General features: G+C 56.3%; 7 protein-coding genes across 7 annotated transcripts; 5 read left to right on the top strand and 2 right to left on the bottom strand.

The window, feature by feature from the left end:
- The first annotated feature begins 253 nt into the window (after positions 1 to 253).
- On the top strand, positions 254 to 3,028 carry GGS23DRAFT_555392 (putative monooxygenase). Its single transcript, XM_051515598.1, has 7 exons — positions 254 to 558; positions 677 to 1,656; positions 1,716 to 1,771; positions 1,846 to 1,894; positions 1,975 to 2,164; positions 2,220 to 2,323; positions 2,392 to 3,028. Exons 2-7 carry the CDS (start codon positions 833 to 835, stop codon positions 2,474 to 2,476), a joined length of 1,308 nt encoding a protein of 435 aa, XP_051374792.1. The 5' UTR covers positions 254 to 558; positions 677 to 832; the 3' UTR covers positions 2,477 to 3,028.
- A 156-nt stretch (positions 3,029 to 3,184) lies between these two features.
- Positions 3,185 to 5,009, top strand: GGS23DRAFT_555382 (kinase-like domain-containing protein). The gene is made up of 5 exons (XM_051515597.1): positions 3,185 to 3,601; positions 3,680 to 3,878; positions 3,936 to 4,082; positions 4,145 to 4,241; positions 4,294 to 5,009. The coding sequence occupies exons 1-5, from the start codon at positions 3,290 to 3,292 to the stop codon at positions 4,799 to 4,801; spliced, it is 1,263 nt and encodes a 420-aa protein (XP_051374791.1). The 5' UTR covers positions 3,185 to 3,289; the 3' UTR covers positions 4,802 to 5,009.
- A 1,274-nt stretch (positions 5,010 to 6,283) lies between these two features.
- On the top strand, positions 6,284 to 7,078 carry GGS23DRAFT_594232 (uncharacterized protein; the record flags this gene model as incomplete). Its single annotated transcript, XM_051518133.1, has 1 exon — positions 6,284 to 7,078. One exon carries the CDS (start codon positions 6,284 to 6,286, stop codon positions 7,076 to 7,078), a length of 795 nt encoding a protein of 264 aa, XP_051374790.1.
- A 1,457-nt stretch (positions 7,079 to 8,535) lies between these two features.
- Positions 8,536 to 11,322, top strand: GGS23DRAFT_555378 (uncharacterized protein). The gene has a single exon (XM_051515595.1). It carries the CDS (start codon positions 8,879 to 8,881, stop codon positions 11,054 to 11,056), a length of 2,178 nt encoding a protein of 725 aa, XP_051374789.1. The 5' UTR covers positions 8,536 to 8,878; the 3' UTR covers positions 11,057 to 11,322.
- Positions 11,323 to 11,603: 281 nt separating this feature from the next.
- Positions 11,604 to 13,494, top strand: GGS23DRAFT_617156 (N-terminal nucleophile aminohydrolase; the record flags this gene model as incomplete). Its single annotated transcript, XM_051520841.1, has 2 exons — positions 11,604 to 12,006; positions 12,184 to 13,494. Exons 1-2 carry the CDS (start codon positions 11,848 to 11,850, stop codon positions 13,492 to 13,494), a joined length of 1,470 nt encoding a protein of 489 aa, XP_051374788.1. The 5' UTR covers positions 11,604 to 11,847.
- Positions 13,495 to 13,632: 138 nt separating this feature from the next.
- On the bottom strand, positions 13,633 to 14,905 carry GGS23DRAFT_555376 (mitochondrial inner membrane translocase subunit). The gene is made up of 4 exons (XM_051515594.1): positions 14,490 to 14,905; positions 14,302 to 14,422; positions 13,996 to 14,228; positions 13,633 to 13,925 (listed from the first exon to the last, which is right to left on the bottom strand). The coding sequence occupies exons 1-4, from the start codon at positions 14,556 to 14,558 to the stop codon at positions 13,884 to 13,886; spliced, it is 465 nt and encodes a 154-aa protein (XP_051374787.1). The 5' UTR covers positions 14,559 to 14,905; the 3' UTR covers positions 13,633 to 13,883.
- Positions 14,906 to 15,021: 116 nt separating this feature from the next.
- Positions 15,022 to 15,642, bottom strand: GGS23DRAFT_555374 (uncharacterized protein). The gene has a single exon (XM_051515593.1). The coding sequence runs from the start codon at positions 15,584 to 15,586 to the stop codon at positions 15,047 to 15,049; it is 540 nt and encodes a 179-aa protein (XP_051374786.1). The 5' UTR covers positions 15,587 to 15,642; the 3' UTR covers positions 15,022 to 15,046.
- Between the last annotated feature and the right edge of the window lie 838 nt (positions 15,643 to 16,480).

Here is a 16,480-nt window from a genome sequence, read left to right as displayed (position 1 = left end):
GTACGTGTACGAATACATAGCGAAGGATGGCGGTCGAAGGGTGTATGCTTATCTGGCTGGTAGCTGTTGTAGATGGCTATGAAGGATGGTAAGAAAATGAAGGATGGATGGTGAAAATATAGGTACCTATGTGCGAGACCTACCTATACAAAAACGCCCAGTCTGCGAAGGGGTGACCGTAGAGGGGTAGGTTAGGTTAATACCGCGACCTGTATACCTACTCATAACTCCGACCGCGCGAGGAGAAAATACCTCGATAATGCAATGCATCGTGTCTCTCTTATAGTTTTTCGCTATTTACGCTTACGAATATTACATCCGCGGCTGCACAGATCATCGCCAACGCAGCCGGCGCTAGATAGGTAAATGCATTAGGGACTTCTCCTAGATACTGCCTTGATAGGAAATTCAAGGACTAATACCTACTGATCGAGTAGCATCAGCGAACCCATCCCGTCCTTAACTGCCGTCTTGCCCCAGGTTGGGGTAGACTTACGTATATAGGACTAATAGACGTGCCAGCTAACCGCAAGAGAAGTGTCTGTTGACGGATACCCGGTAGGAAGTGTCATGTCCACTCCGCTCGCCCCAACTCGACGCCGAGTGGCGCTTCGACGTGAGAGAACCCCGAGAAACGTACACTAACATATTACATATTGTATATTGACGCCTGAAGTGTGTGCTGGGTGCGTAGTGCAAGTTGCCTATCGCCGCAGAGAAAAAAGGAAGCGGCCAAATCTGGCGAGAGCGCTGTGTTCACATCCACGCGCTTCTCTCTGTCCTCGCCCATCTCTCGTTGATTCGATTCACTAAGGACGCACGCTCACTCGCCATGACCGCCAACGGCATCCAAAATGGCGAGAACCCCGCTGCCTTCCAGCTGCATCTGATTATCGTCGGCGCAGGTCTAGCGGGGCTCGCTGCGGCCATCAGCACGAGGCTTGAGGGCCACCGGGTGACGGTGCTAGAGAAAACCGCGAAACTAGAAGAAGTCGGTGCTGGCCTCCAGGTGACGCCTAATGCAAGTCGCCTCTTCCACCATTGGGGAGTGTTCGATGAACTGAGCGCCGTGGCGACTACCCCCTCCTACCTCGCTGTACGGCGATACGATGGTACTCGCCTCCTGGCATTCGAGGAGCAGTTCCAGGACAAGATTCTGCAGCGATACGGCGCCCCCTTTTGGGACCTCCATCGGGCGGACCTGCAAATAGCTATGGTGCGCCGTGCCCGGTCTCTAGGGGTCGATATCCATCTGGACACCGACGTCGTCGACGTCGACTTCCAGCGAGCTACGGTAACTATACAGACTGGCAGCATTCTGCACGGCGACCTCATACTTGGGGCAGACGGTCTGTGGTCGCGCACGCGAAGTCTCCTGTTGAAGCAGCCGCTGGCGCCCAAGCCGACTGGGGATCTCGCGTACCGGATCATCCTAAACCTAGAAGATATACGAGACCCGGAGCTGAGGGAGTGGGTTTCGAGCCCTTCTGTCAACTTCTGGGTCGGACCAGAGTCCCACGTCGTCGGCTATTCGCTTCGGGGAGGCCGCGTATACAACCTGGTTCTTTTGTGTCCCGACGATCTGCCCCAGGATGTTAGTCGGGCCGCTGGCGATGTGGACGAAATGAGAAAGCTCTTCGAGCCTTGGGACCCCATGTGAGCCGGATCGCAACACACCAACTTTTCGTCGTCGGCTGACGGGCGACGCCGAACAGATTGAACAAGTTCCTAGCCTGTGTCGACAAAGTAGATAAGTGGAGGCTAATGCACAGTAATCTCACACTCTCTCGTGTCCGCGCTGCGATGGAAAACACGATAATATCTAACGTTGAATGTGGGGATCAGTCTCGACCCTCGATGCCTGGACGAACGAGGAGGGCACATTTCTGATGGCGTGAGTTCTACCAAGATTTGACGTCGCTCCGTCCATACGTAACATCCCGGAGTAGCTTGCACTGACTCGTTGGAGATTAGCGGTGACGCATGCCATCCCATGCTTCCATATCTTGCGCAGGGAGCCAACTCGTCTCTAGAAGATGGTGCCGTCCTCGGCCGGCTGCTCAAGTACGTAACTCGCCGTGACCAGATCGCTCCGGCGCTCGAGATGTATCAGATGGCGCGGAAATCGCGAGGGGAGGCGATCGCAAGAGAGGCATTGGGACAGGTCAGTGGGACTCGAGCTTGGGAGACGTTTATTTATCAACTAACGACGATCGAAGAGGGACTCGTTCCACCTCCCGGATGGCCAGTTGCAGGAGCAGCGTGATAGCGTTTTCTTGGCCGATTTCGGCAAAGAACCGCATCCCCCTTTCCCAAGTCGTTGGTAAGGAGCGAAACGGGACTATTCTACTGGGGATGCTGTGGAGAACTAACGGCCCATTCCTGTACTAGGACATGTCCGTCAGTCCAGCCATGGCTGTTTGGCTACGACGCCATAGCAGAGGCCGACAAGGCTTATGAGGCGCATCCATTTTGAATCCGCTCATGGACTCGTTCAACAATAAGCTAAAGTCCTAGCACGAACTGGGGAGTTGATCGATAGGTCACGATGCCTGAAAGATGCGAACCACGTCTACCAAGGTTAGAATAGGGACAGGGGCAAGCTGCAGTGAGATTCATACGTCACTATTGTTCACACTATATTCGTCCTACAGAAGCAAGCAGGAGTTAAGCAGCGGGATTCACTCCAGCATAATGGGTACTATATATTGCCTTCGAGGCTAAAAGAGGAGGGGGGCTATGCGACTAATATAGTCACACCTATCTGAATAAGATCGTAGGAATTCATAGGGTCAGGGTTATTTTATCGGGTCATGTGCCGCGCGAAGGCTGAGACACCAGAGAAATCCTGGGTATGTAGGCTTGTTCTAAGATGTAGACACCCTAGAGCAAGCCTACATACCCAGGACGTCTCCCTATGGACGGACGCTGAGAGGATCTCAGCTTTGTTGAAAGGTGGAGAGCTCCATTTCATAGCCCATTATTCATATAAAATGCGGTTGATCAATAAGCGAAACAAAAGCTTGTCAAAGGCTTTCCACAATTAAGAACAGAAGACCAGGAGTTCTTGGATTTATGAAGTGCGATATGCTAGTGTCAGTGCCATGGATGAAGACAAAGAGATGACTCATACAGCTGACTATGGTCCACGACACCACCCCGCTTCCGGCACGGCGTTGTGGTGTGTCGGAATCGGAATACATCTTAGAAGCATATAGTGATTGTTAACTGCCGACGAAAAGATATTTCGCTTGCCTATGACAAACTATGGAGGGCAACTGTCGGCGAGATGGAGACCAATCAGGACGACCCTTACTCTACTGATAATACCCATGCTTTTATCCCCGGTCAAGACGGAGCATCCGCTCGAGCAGTATCTGAGGCGAGAAGACTCTTGAGCCATTTCGAAAAAGCAGGGGAGAAGAGATTTGAATTGGAGAGGATCATAGGGGAAGGTGCTTGGGGGGTCACCTTTAAGATGAAGATCAGAGAAAGGTCGGCTCCATCCCATGAGTGGAGACCAATGAGGAGATTCGTGATGAAAAGGTCTCTGACCGTGGCCGCGAGGCAGAAGATTCGACGGGAAGAGAGGGTGCTCAGGGTATGTGTAGCCCCGTATGACTGCGGTAACATTTATGGTAGAATGAGCAGATACGTCTAATATTTCATTGTCCCACAGCGATTACGAGGGTCCGTACATATCGTCCAACCGTACAGTCTGGGAGACAGTGTTTCAGCTCGCCTGATGTCACGTCTTGGGGAGGGAACGTTGCTGATGGAGTGGATTGGCAACGGCCTCCTTCACGATGTTATTCATAGGGCCGCTGACTGGGGCCATCCCCTGCCAAACAGACTACTATGGAGGCTTTTCCTCTGCTGTATGTAGCCCTCACTGGGATGCGAGAGGATACACTAAGCTAAAGAGTCTGGTGCAGTGTGTCGGATGGTGATTGCGATGGCTTGGCCACCAGGGGGGAGCGGAACAGTAACCCCGAGTGTCGAGGTCCTGCCGATACCGAATGCGGGAGGCAACCGACCGCCCAAGTCCCGCCTTATTCATGGCGATTTGAATGCCCGTAACAGTGAGTAACCTAGCGTTGGCAGGAGGAGAGTAAGAAGAGATGTTATTAAACAGGTTGACTAGTTATGATTGGCGAGCTAGAACCGCAAGAACACCGTCTTGTCCCCGTACTGAAGCTCATTGACTTTGGTTCTTCTCGGGACTTGCCTAAGGGCCTAAAGTGAGTCGTCTAGGCAACGTATTGGCAGACTACACACTAAACAGATCTACAGCCAACCTCCAGATCCTGCTGTGAAGGGCAACTTGCTTAACATCGGGCAAATAATGCTGACGATAGTAGGGGGTAGTCATAGAGGAGGCGCAGCAGACATGGTGGTGAGAGACCATGGAAAAGAGAAGACCGTCAAGTCGTATGCGAGAGACCTGGACGGGTTGAACAGGTTGTACAAAGCTCCAGCTAGCATCGCGGCTCGCCACGGAGAGAAGGTTAAAAACCTAGACCCGGACCTACGGAGGCTCGTAGTACTTTCTGTGGCATCAGATGTGAACGAGCGCTTAGATCTCGAGGATCTCGTGGCCGCGGTGGAACATTACGCCACCGCGAAGACACAAGCTCATTATCTGGGCTACAAGTATTATGCCAACGAGTCTGACCAGTCGGTGGCTCGCATCACGAGAGAGCTGATACTTGGTGCAGAAGATAAAGGGGTAAAGGTAGATCCCTGGGGCAGGGCGAAAGGGTTAAGCTTAGAGAGCTTCGAGATTCCCCGTCTGCAATAGCGGCTTATACTAAACGTGTAGTTTATAGGAGTCGGCTCAACCTAGGCTCAACTCACCATCCTTTCGGGAAAGCAGTTGGTATCAAACACTGAACCTAAATCACCTAAGCTACACTGCGTGCCGAGTCCCGAGCCTTCATGATAGCAGCATCACCTCAACCCATGCATTCGCCCGTCTCGTGTCAACGATTTGTATGGGCTTTGCGCACCCGTGACCATAACTGATGCGGCACTTTTCACCTTCGGCTACAGAAAAAGTTCTAATTTACCTGAAACTACTTCTTCGCCACGCCAATTCTTGGGTTGCTGGCGAGATAGCCTCAACAAATCGAAAAACGATGGACATGCCTTAAGTCGACTATAGACCCCTTTACCCATGGGGGGGCCCTGTCGATGGACAAAAATAACTCCTCTAGATCTTCTTGGTCGTGGGAGGCCGCGGGTCAGAAGCCCGATAGAGCACCCCGGTATGAAGATCTTGACGTTTCGTCTGACAACACTACCTTGGTTTCGCTAGTATTCGTCCAAGCTTGGTGCTAGGCTGATACTGGGATGCTGGTGGTGTCTGGCGGTGTCGCGTGTCCAAGGTGCCCTCTCACCCAAATATGTTGCGCCAATCACAGCTGCGGCATTTCACACGTCTTTAGTTCGTCTGCGGCTGCTGGCGATTCTTTCCGCACCATGTCCGTAACCGAAACCCGGGGCGATGCTTGGCACTGACAGTGGGAACGTTTCGACGCGCTTGGGCGGTTGGTCCCCGAAGCCAAAAATACTCGCGACGACAACGGCCTTGGCGATAGCTCGGCTCGACTATCCAGAATACACGAGCACAGAGGGCGAGAAGAAGCCGCGCTGGCCGCACCACGGACCTCGACGCCTCGACAGAGACTCCCTCCAAGAAATTGGCTTGTGTTGAGTTGCTTGGGTCGGTATAACCTAAGCGATAAGCTTGGGGCTTATGAACGAGGTCATGTTTGAGGCTATCCAAACCAACCGTATTAAACCCAGTGTGAGTGCACGCGATGAATGAAGTTATGAATGTGTCTATAAAGCAGAGTGTATATCCATCTTCCGACTCGTATCTTGTCCTGATGAGAGTCTAGGGACTGCTGTCAGGTACAGTACAAGACACCACGGCAGCGTGTGGTATAGAGTCAAGACCTCTTCCCCCTTCACTTCTCGGTTCATGGCCTTCATTTAAGCCCTTTTATTCATTTCTCTCAAATTACTATCCTTATTTGGGACCGAGAGATTTCCTAAAGTTCAAATATGTAAGCAAAACCAAATGTTGCAGGTTACAGAACGACTTCTCTGCAAGCGATGACTACGTCCGCTACGGTCATGCGTCTTTGACTTGAGACCATATACAACGGGAACTAAAACTAATCATGCCTTTCAGAAACACAATCCTTCATAATACTCGATCCCCTACCGACAATCTATCTCTCACACCCTCGAACGTTAGCCGTCCGGCTTATTCAACATGACGCAAATACACCGAAAATGCAGCCCCCTGCGGACGCTCGTAGCCCTCCTATGTCTCTCCAGCCGGGCGGTCGCCGACGACGACGACCCGACGTCGAGCCCGAGCCAGGTGTCGACGGCCTTCACGGACGCGGCGACGGGGATCAAGATGGAGCGGTTCTTCGGGGCGCGGACGACGTTCGGGTTCGGGCTGGCGCTGCCGGCGACGCCGGGCAACTCGTTCATCGGGCAGCTGTCGTTCCCGCTGGCGGACGGGGCGGGGTGGGGGGCGCTGGGGCTGACGGGCGAGATGGAGAACAACTTCTTCCTGGCGACGTGGCCGGACGGGCGGGGCGGCGTCATGGCGTCGTTCCGCCAGGGCACCGACGAGGACGACCCGCCCGAGGTCCGGGGCGGCTTCGCGGTGCGCACCATCCCCGACGCCACCAGCGTCAACGCGACCTTCCTCACCCACACCTTCCTCTGCGAGGGCTGCCTCGACGCCGCGCTCGGCCTCGGCCCCGAGTCCGCCGGCGGCAACGCCGTCATGGGCTGGGCCCTGTCCGCCCGCGCCGTCCGCAACCCGGCCAGCGCCGGCGCCCGCCTCGGCTTCCACGAGCGCGGCTTCGGCCCCTTCACCATGCGCCTCGCCCAGGCGCGGTTCGCCGAGTTCGACGGCTGGGCCGCGCTCGCCAACGCGTCGATCCCCGGGTCGGCGCGGGCCATCCCCGTCTCCCTCAACGTGGCGCAGAACGGCGACGGTGATGATGGGGACGATTCTGGCGACGATTCCGACGACGACGACGACGACTGATCGCGTCTGGGGGAGCTATGCGCTGAAGCCTCTCTCGCCCGAAGGGGGGGGGATCGAGATTGAAGGGGGTTATTATTGTCTTTTCATTTCTAAGCGTTGCATTCTCTCATCACGAGAGAGGTCACATTTTGATTCCCCGAAGGATCTTGGTAGACAACATCACATCCTATAGAGCTGTAGTCTAGAGCAAGCCTCCAAAGCTAGGTGTTATTATTGTATATGATCAATACCTACTTGCTATCCGAACTTGGTGACTGATATTGCCCCTGAACACATAGGTAGATGATCGTGACTCGAGATGATCACCCTATTCCGGATTTTCTGTTCGCTTCGCTACATTAGATATGTCCAGATGCCCGGAATTGCAGTTCTCCCTTGTGCGAGAACCCCCTTAGGAGTTAGTTTCCGTTTGTGTGCCCTGTTAAGCTATGGGACGTTGTTATCCTCGACGCTCAAGAAAGTGTCAAGGCCAAGCCGCAAGTCGAAGCAGAACTTCTATTTTTGTATTGCGGTAGAACTGTCTTGAAACACTGTCTACGCTGAAAGCTTTGTCTGCGCATTTTCCACCCATGTCTCATTGAAAAAGTCCGACGGGGGTAGTGTTGTGGTTTCGCCGTGTTCTAGAGCGGGTGCTAACTCCCGCTTGGACCAGTTTTTGTGCTTGGCGCCCCAGTTTCAAGCTGACATGCGGGATAAGGTCGTAGGAGGTAGTAAGAGACTTCACCATAGTCTTACCTATAATACAAGTTTACCCGGTAACCAGTGGGGGCGGCGGCGGTTGAGCCGTATGTCTGGGCGGTAGAGAGGTGTGCCACCTATTTTGGGATAACATTCATTTGCCAGATGGGAAGAGACCTAGGTGCGTTTTCTCGTCAGCGAAAGTCAAGACCCGAAGGGAGTTAGTTACTCTATGCTGCTACTTAATAGGTAGTTTTGGTAGTTGACCTACTCAGGTATACCTACACGTAGATAACAGGTACTACGCTGCATACCTAGGTATGTATGGATGTCCATGCCTGGTCTCCCACGGTCCGAATGTTGTCGGATATATAATGCCACAGGGATTATCCATGGGTTTTTAACTGGTTGGCCAAATGAGTTATCGCGCCACCAATTTCCTACAAATACCGCAGTCTGTCTTCCCCACGGAGAATAACCTTACCTATTTCTCGGTATGTGTTTAGATTGCCTCTTCTATCGCATGGCCTGGGAGAGAGGCCCGTGATGGCCGCGTTCGACGGGTAGAACGTAAAGGCGCGCCCCGATAAGCACATGAGGAGGAGTTATGGAGATATGCATATATGAATACGTACCTATCTACCTCCTACCTTAGGTAGGTACCTCTCCTAACCTCTTATCGTTACGTATGGGTGGGTACCTCGCACGTACATACGCATGTACATACCCACGCATGCACACGCGGATATGTGCATATGTAGGTACGTGGTACCCACCTCGGAGAACCTCAGGCTATATGATCGAGAACTTGCTGCGTTGCAGTCCCCGCTGACCTGCTGTTACCCAGTGCCATCCGCACTTTACTCGCCTTGCCGCCCTCTTCTCTTCTCCCTCCGCCCCTCGTCTGCCGTTCTGCGGTTCCGACGTTGTTCTTTTTCTCTAATCGACACCAACTGCACGCCTCTTGCCCAGACTGCCACCACGTCCAATCTCGTTTCTAGATGTGCGTGGGCACTGTGAAATGGTAGAACGGGGACTGGTACCGGGGTAACGCGAACACTACACAGAGAGACAGAGGCAGAGAAAGTAACAGCGTGCTCGCGCGCGGATACATTCCGAAACATGGCTTCGGCCAAGGCTGTCGTTCCCTCTCGCCGCCCGAGGAGGGTTCGCAGGTTCACGCGACCGTCTGATTGGCCGGTTTGGAACGCCGACTTTATCGAGATGCTGGAGGTGTTGGACCTGCTGCCCTATATTACCACGAGCGTGCTGGACCCGGCGGGATGTGCTGATGCCCAGACGCGAATTCTCCGACGGAACAACCGTTTCCTCACTCTTTGTATGATACGTGACTCGCTGTCGCTTGAGATGAAGAACAAGCTGGTTAGCATGGGCTGCAATATTTTCGACTTACACGGGGATCCTAAGATGGCGTATGATCTGATTCGCAAGATTGCTCACCAGGAGGACAGATCCGATGACGAGGATACGGAAGGGCAAGAAGGGAAAGATGCTGCGACGTCTATGATTTCGACTCCGCTGGCGTCCAATGCCGCCATGGAAGACCTAGCTGGTGAGGACGGAGACGAGGGCTGGACTCCCGTTGAGCTGGCTGCGCCTCCGAATTTTAGACAAGCGGCACCCGAATCGATACAGGATCGTATTGTGCGCGTACGGAATGACCTCCGAGATCTGACGGCTTTTTACAACATTGAAGGTTCGGCATCACGATATGCGCGGCTCGACGTCTTCTACCGGGACGAGTTGTTCGACCTCGAGAGGCAACCCTTTGACTCGTACACCTCGCAAGAAGACAGGGTCGACCACCTCCTGCTTCGGAACTACATCCGGAGGGCCCGGAGGACCCTCCAGCTGGATCGCGCGCGGGACGCCAAGTTCGCCGCCTTCGTTGGGCCATTCGCCAGTCCCATTACGGCCTGGTGCGAGACACGCCAGCGCGTTGAGCCTATCGACCCTAAAGAATTTGCCAGCAGCCTCAATGCGATTGTGAAGCTGGTCTCTCAAGCCCGGGACCACGTCAGTCAAAACGCGAACAAATATTCGAAGGCTACAGGCTCTCGCGCCGCCCGTACGGTTGACGGTCTCCGTAATAAGCTCGCCGAGACATACGCCTTCTATAAGGATTACGACCCGCTATTTGATTGGTGGGTTGCTGAGCCGTACAAAGTCCTCAACACCGCCTTGGATGGGATCGTCGCTTTCCTTCGTGAAGTCTTGGTCGGTGTCTTGCCTGGCGACAATGACACCATCGTCGGGGAGCCTATTGGCAGGGATGGCCTGCTCAGCGACTTAGAGGCTGAGATGATACCGTATACCCCTGAGGAACTGCTACGCATCGCGGAGAAAGAATACTCCTGGTGCGAGGCTGAGATGATCAAGGCGTCAGAGCAGCTAGGTTTCGGGACGGACTGGCACGCCGCCCTCGAGCACGTCAAGACCCTGTACGAGCCTCCGGGGTCGTACCCCGCCTTTATCCGGTCTCTCGTCAACGAGGGCTCCGCGTACGTCAAGAAGCATGACCTCGTGACGGTACCGCGCATTGCCGAGGAGGCCATCCGCATGACTATGATCGAGGCGGAGCAGCAGAAGGTGTCGCCATTCTTCCTCGGCGGAACCTGGATGCAGATGTCGTACCCGACGCGGGAGATGTCACACGATGCAAAGCTCATGTCGCTACGAGGCAACAACCGGTACTTTAGCCGGGCGACCGCGTTCCACGAGATGATACCGGGACACCACCTGCAGGTTTTCGTAGGTGAGCGCAACCGCCACTACCGGCGCGCGCTGTTCGACACGCCCTTCTACGTCGAGGGCTGGGCACTATACTGGGAGATGGTGCTGTGGGACCGGGGCGACTTCTTCCGCACGGCCGAGGACAAGGTGGGCTCTCTGTTCTGGCGCATGCACCGGTGCGCGCGCATCCTCTTCTCGGTGCGCTTCCACCTCGGCCTCCTCACCCCGCAGCAATGCGTCGACATGCTCGTCGAAAAGGTGGGTCACGAGCGTGCGACGGCCGAGGGCGAGGTGCGGCGCAGTCTCAGCGGCGAGTACTCCCCGCTCTACCAGGCGGGATACATGCTCGGCGCGCTCCAGCTCGTAAAGCTGCGCGAGGAGGCCGTCGGCAGGGTCGGGGCCGGCAGGCTCCCCGAGAAGGAGTTTCACGACCGGATCCTCAAGGCCAACGTTATGCCCATCGAGATGTTGCGCGCGCTCATCCTGGACAAGGAGTTAAAGCAGGATTTTAAATCCGAGTGGAGGTTCTACGACGGCAAGCTTTGAGGCGCGTGTCCCGTCTACTTCTACGTCGAGTCGTTGCGTATGCGCTGGCGTAGCACGCTTTATCATCGAGGACCGGGCGGCAATGTGGTTTACGAGTTACGATATGTATGCCGGGGTGAATGAGATTACATTTCGTGTTTTTGCTCAAGGTGTGCTGTAATGGTCGTCGAGATTGTACCTGACCAACAACCTCCGCAACCTCTCCGTGATAGGTATAAATGCTGGTCCTTGGGTTCGCGTCCCCCGAACACAATTTATTGACTGACTACCTAAGGGAATAACCATCGACAAGAGCGCGCTACATAACAGGGTTCTTTGCACCCTAACAACAAATCGCTATTTTGCGCTGCTGACGTATGAAATCACCTGCTGATTCAGCTCATACACTGTAGGCGTTCAACTTTGCATATGGCTTTACAACACGGTAGATACGCCGATATACGCACCCTCTTAAGACACAACCCCGTTAAACCGTAGTCACCTTAGTAGGGTGCATATTACTGCGCATCGCGGCCGGTACCGGGCCGGCGACATCTCCTACCAAGGTCGTATTCGATAGCTGCCAGGGGTAATCCGCTAAGTCCACGTCAGGTACATAATGCGGGACGGCCCTCCGAAGCTCCCAACCGTGCAGATAACGCCATAGGTATATCAGGCACACCGCGCCTCGTTGCCGTGTGATAGGTATTTTTATGTTGTGATTGACTGACACCTAACCTGTCGAAACTCGCCTACGCGATACGTGATTCTCCAGCGGGCTGAGGGTTAGAAACTGTCGCTTGACGTTTAGAATGGAATACAAGCGCCAACCACCGTCGACCGACGCCGCGTGGCAGCAGCGCCCGCAGATCAGGCCGCGCCTCATCATCCACGGCGGCGCCGGCAACATCACGCCCAAGGGGCTGGGACCGGATGGGTACAAGGCGTATCGGCAATCACTCCTTACCATCGTAAGCCGCACCAGCCAACCCTCCCACACATTATTCCGCGAGTACCTATCGGGACTTCCACGTCCGCCGTGCTGTGCTTCATTCCTACGTCGATCTACTTAGTGCCCTGCCTCTTTGGCTCTTCCCCCTCTACCTACCTACCGATTCATCCGCTTACTCGCCCGTCTACCTCCTTAGGTCTCCAAGGCAGACGTCTACATGCGGCAGCCAGTCCCCTCGCCGCGCGGCGGCGCGCCGCAGTACCCGTCGGCGCTCGAGGTCGCGACGTACGCCGTGACGCTGCTCGAGGACGACCCGCTGTACAACTCGGGGCGCGGCGCCGTCTTCACGCGCGACGGCGTCAACGAGCTCGACGCCTCCGTCATGGTGTCGCGCGGGCGCGCGAAGCGCGGCGTCGGCGTCACGGGGCTCCGGCACGTGCGGAACCCCGTGCTCCTCGCGCGCGCCATGCTCGAGCACGGCGACGGCGACCTCGCCCGCGGCGCCGAGGCCGAGGGCGCGGGCGGGCCGCACCTCGACGTGCCGTCGGCGCAGGGCCACACGATCCTCTACGGCGCCACCGCCGAGGTCCTCGCGCGCCGCTACGGCCTCGCCCTCGTCGACCCGAGCTACTTCTTCACGCAGCGCCGGTGGGACGAGCACGTGCGGGCGCTCGAGCGCGAGCGCGGCGGCGACGGCGTCGCGACCTGGTCCGCCGACGAGTACCTGCCGCAGGGCACGTGCGGCGCCGTCGCGCTCGACGCCGACGGCGTCGTCTGCGCCGCCACGAGCACCGGCGGCCTCACCAACAAGCTCACCGGCCGCATCGGCGACACGCCCGTCGTCGGCGCCGGCTTCTGGGCCGAGGAGTGGGCCGAGGAGGCGGCGGCGGCCGAGAGCGCGTGGCAGGCCGGGGGCGGGAGAAGCCTGAGCCAGGGTCTGCCGGGCCCCGTCGTCGAGCTGTCGGCCGGCCTCCGGCGCCTCCTCGCAGACTGCCTGCCGGCGCCCTTCGCGTACTCCCCGCTCTCGCTCGCGCCGCTGACCCCAGTGGGGCCGGACGCCCGAGCGACAGCGACAACGACAACGCGCTCCCTCGCCCTGTCGGGCACCGGCAACGGCGACTCTTTCCTGCGGGTGGCTGCGGCGCGCACGGCGGCGGCGATCGCGCGCTGGGGCGGGGCGTCAGGGTCCGATGCGGTGCGGCGCGTCGCCGGCGCGGGCGGGGAGCTGCAGCGCAGCGCGGGCGACCGCTGGGGCCTCACGGGCGAGGGCCAGGGAGGCATAATCGGCGTCGAGAGCGTGGTCACGCGCGACGCCAGCGGCCGCGTCGTCGCCTCCCGCGCCCGCGTGCTCGACGAGTACAACTGCGCCGGAATGTTCCGCGCTTGGGTCGACGACGATGGTAAGGCCGTCGTTAGGGTCTTCCGGCCGGGGGAGAACGGCGAGGAGACGTTCGAGGGCGAGGGCCGGCCGGAGGACGTCTGGCGTTGGAGCGGCGAGAAGGCATAGAATCTGATTATTAGGCTATGTGCGTTTATAGAAGTTAGACTAGACCTGCTGCTTGTTAGACGTCTGTATCTACAATTGGAAAAAGGGGACATGTCAGTGGACAAGATTCAACGAGCCAGCCCGATGGAGGCTGCATATGTCAACATGATGCTGTGAATTGTGTATTTGTTTCGGGATGCGCTCGTGGCCTAACGCAGCGGGGTTTGGTCATGGTAACCCGTCCTAATAATGGCAAGATCCGTCTATTTTACATACAACCTCTGCACTATACGCACGAGGATGAGAATACCGTCGTGAGACCCGTTATCGAAAGTACAAGAAGCCGGTCAAAACGATAGACCGGGGATGAGTAGAGTGGATGTGCGTTTGTTCTCGGTTTGCCGGAGGACTTATGCGAACGCTTTCTCGGGAGCCGGCGGCGGTTGCGGTACCTGCTGTCTAGTTAGCCATCGCGAGCCCTCCTGCGCAGGGTACATGTCGGGGTGCGGGAGCGAGACCGACCTCGAGCTTCGTCGAGCTGGCGAGCATGCGCTGGAAGCCTATGCCGACGCCCTCGATGACGGCTATCAGGACGGCGCAGCCGATGGCGCCGTTCCGCGCGGCCTTGTAGCCGCCGCGGATGGCGAGCGCGCCGCCGGTGAAGAAGCCGGCGATGATGGCGTTGTACGGGTCCTCCTTCCGCCGCACGCCCTTGACGGCGCAGTCGAACGTCGAGAAAAGGCCACCCCACACACCTGCGCGCCGCGGTCAGCCTCGCTGTTCACCTAGGAGTTGTTTCTTCTCGGCCGGGAAAGGTCCGGTGCGTACCGAAGTTTCCGCCGAGCACGGGCGCGCGCGCCTTGATGGCTGTGATGGCGCCTATCCTCCTCTCGCCCAGCGGACTGTTCCGGAACCCCTTGATGCCGTGCCATATAGTCCCGCCGATAGCCTGGCGAGAAAAGTGGACGTTAACGACGCTCGCCGGACGCGGCTACAGGTTTTGAAAAAAGACATACGCCCATGGCAAATGCGCCGCCGAAGTCATTGAGGATGACCCACGGGCAGGGGTCTCGGGTGTGATCCATCTCGTGGCCGCCGCAGGTCGGGCTGCAGCTCTGGAATTACGGAGGTGGTGTGGTGGGGGAGAGGCGGGATCTCTCTGCCTGTCGGTCGCGGTCGCGGGCGGCAGGCTGGTTCTCGATTGTCGGTGGCGCTTATTTATTGGTTATAATTGCCGATACAAGGCCTCGTAGGAGCTGTTTGGGAAATGGGTATCGTGCTCGGTTACGTCGTACGGGGGGATCGAGAAGTGAAGAGGGCGGCGTTCGGCAACGATGAGAGATGAGGTCCGATTGTTTCGTCCCCGAGTAAAAATTATTCCAGCTTTGGGGCAGGTACCCAGGTACTCTTTTCGCTGAGTAACACGTGCGTCACAGGCTGTCGGAGTCCGGTAAGACGATGCTGGCTCGCGATAAGCCATAAGAGGCTTATCGAAAACGAGCTACACGCAGAACAGGGTCCCGCCTTAACGTGCGAAGTTACCGTATTCGGTCGATGCTCCCGCCCTACTATTTTAGAGTCTGGATGGCAATGCGGGAGCTTCCATTGGCGTCCAATAGCAGCTCTCGGCGGGTTGTTTGAGGACCTGCTCGACGTGCCCCGATATATGTTGGTGTATACCTGCGTCTCGTGCCGCCCGGTCTTCGCAGGCTCTCCCTGCAATTAGGCCCGACACCTCTTCGCTTAGAATCGATATCCTACGTGAATGCCGCTGTAACGTGTGCCTACGATAATCTGCGAGCCTGAGTGCCAAGGGGGGGGATTCTGGCCTGACAAGTTGCCTTGTGCCCTTCCGATGTCGGCTATGCACCTCACACGTCGTAGAGAGGCCAGACATCAGCCACGCCGCCAATACCCAGGTCATCACGTACGATACGTATGTATAGCATCCCCCTGACACTTTCCTTCCTGCGACAAGGAGAGAAGGGGAAAAAAGGAAAAAAAAAACACGCATGGCGAGGTGGTGCCACCCACATTGGCGGATTCTGCTGCTGTTGGATTTCTCCGGGGTTGGTCTCTGATGGCTAATACGGCATTTCAAATGTGGGTTCATGATCCAGGTAAGCGTGAGATGGCGAGTTGCCTGGTTGGCCGCCGGTTTATTGCTACCCAAAAGGACGCGGTATGAAGATAGGAACTGAGGCCAAGATGGACGCCGTTTATAGGATAACCATGACGTGTGAATCGTGCTAAAGTGCATCATCCATCCTAGTGCTTTTTTTTTCATCTTTTTTTCACCCCTTTTCCGTATTCCCTATCTGTCTCCTTTTTTAAACTTGCGGTCAGGCTAACAGCATGTAATAGAGAGAGAGAGAGAGAGACGGGACGTGTGTCTTGTGCCGTCCTTGTGTACTTACATGCGTACCCTACCTACCAGGTTAGCAGCAGATAATTAGAGGGAGCTGGAGGGAGCCTCAGGGAGGCAACTCATTGGCAATATTTACTTGGATAATTCCGTCGTGCGGGAAATTGGTAGGCTGTTGATCTGCGACTCTTGTCCCTAATTCGACGCCACCGGCCCCATGTTCCCCTGCCCTGGGTACCTGACGCCCGTCCCGTCGTCTACCGTCGTCTACCCGAGTCCCGAATGTACCTACCACAACACTAGCCATCTGTCTCTTTTATAGATCCCGAATACGCCGCGGCACAACCAACATCCAGGCACGAGAAGTTTGATCAATCCAATAAAAGCGGTAAGAGAAAAAGAGAGAGAGAGCCGCCGCCGCATGTGTCTTATCTCACGTAGCCAGGACAGACGATCGCGTCATACACCTGGTGTAATTCATTTTCGTCTATATCCGTCCTGACTCACTGATCGAGGCTATATATAATGCGCTGCAGCCAGCCCTAACACCCATACCACGCTCGACCTGGGCGATTGATCATCCGAAGATCCCTAAGCCATGCTCGTGAGTTCCGCTTACCGTAAACCGGCTATCGGCGTTGC

The sequence above is a fragment of the Durotheca rogersii genome (genome assembly GCF_024521655.1).
Source record: "Durotheca rogersii strain YMJ 92031201 chromosome Unknown GGS23scaffold_4, whole genome shotgun sequence".
Taxonomy (NCBI): Eukaryota; Fungi; Ascomycota; class Sordariomycetes; order Xylariales; family Xylariaceae; genus Durotheca; species Durotheca rogersii.
Note: the sequence above shows the minus strand (reverse complement) of the source record. Positions and strands in the feature narration are given on the sequence as shown.

What these genes read in the sequence shown, in the direction of transcription:
- GGS23DRAFT_555392 (XM_051515598.1), top strand. Translation starts at nt 833, where the DNA reads ATGACCGCCAACGGCATCCAAAATGGCGAGAACCCCGCTGCCTTCCAG. An exon ending in TAAGTGGAGGCTAATGCACA is followed by an intron (nt 1,772 to 1,845) that starts GTAATCTCACAC and finishes TGTGGGGATCAG; the next exon opens with TCTCGACCCTCGATGCCTGG. An exon ending in GAGGGCACATTTCTGATGGC is followed by an intron (nt 1,895 to 1,974) that starts GTGAGTTCTACC and finishes GTTGGAGATTAG; the next exon opens with CGGTGACGCATGCCATCCCA.
- GGS23DRAFT_555382 (XM_051515597.1), top strand. Translation starts at nt 3,290, where the DNA reads ATGGAGACCAATCAGGACGACCCTTACTCTACTGATAATACCCATGCT. An exon ending in GGGAAGAGAGGGTGCTCAGG is followed by an intron (nt 3,602 to 3,679) that starts GTATGTGTAGCC and finishes ATTGTCCCACAG; the next exon opens with CGATTACGAGGGTCCGTACA. An exon ending in ATGGAGGCTTTTCCTCTGCT is followed by an intron (nt 3,879 to 3,935) that starts GTATGTAGCCCT and finishes AGTCTGGTGCAG; the next exon opens with TGTGTCGGATGGTGATTGCG.
- GGS23DRAFT_555378 (XM_051515595.1), top strand. Translation starts at nt 8,879, where the DNA reads ATGGCTTCGGCCAAGGCTGTCGTTCCCTCTCGCCGCCCGAGGAGGGTT.
- GGS23DRAFT_555376 (XM_051515594.1), bottom strand. Translation starts at nt 14,558, where the DNA reads ATGGATCACACCCGAGACCCCTGCCCGTGGGTCATCCTCAATGACTTC. An exon ending in GCGGCGCATTTGCCATGGGC is followed by an intron (nt 14,423 to 14,489) that starts GTATGTCTTTTT and finishes TTTTCTCGCCAG; the next exon opens with GCTATCGGCGGGACTATATG. An exon ending in CCAGCTCGACGAAGCTCGAG is followed by an intron (nt 13,926 to 13,995) that starts GTCGGTCTCGCT and finishes ACTAGACAGCAG; the next exon opens with GTACCGCAACCGCCGCCGGC.
- GGS23DRAFT_555374 (XM_051515593.1), bottom strand. Translation starts at nt 15,586, where the DNA reads ATGAACCCACATTTGAAATGCCGTATTAGCCATCAGAGACCAACCCCG.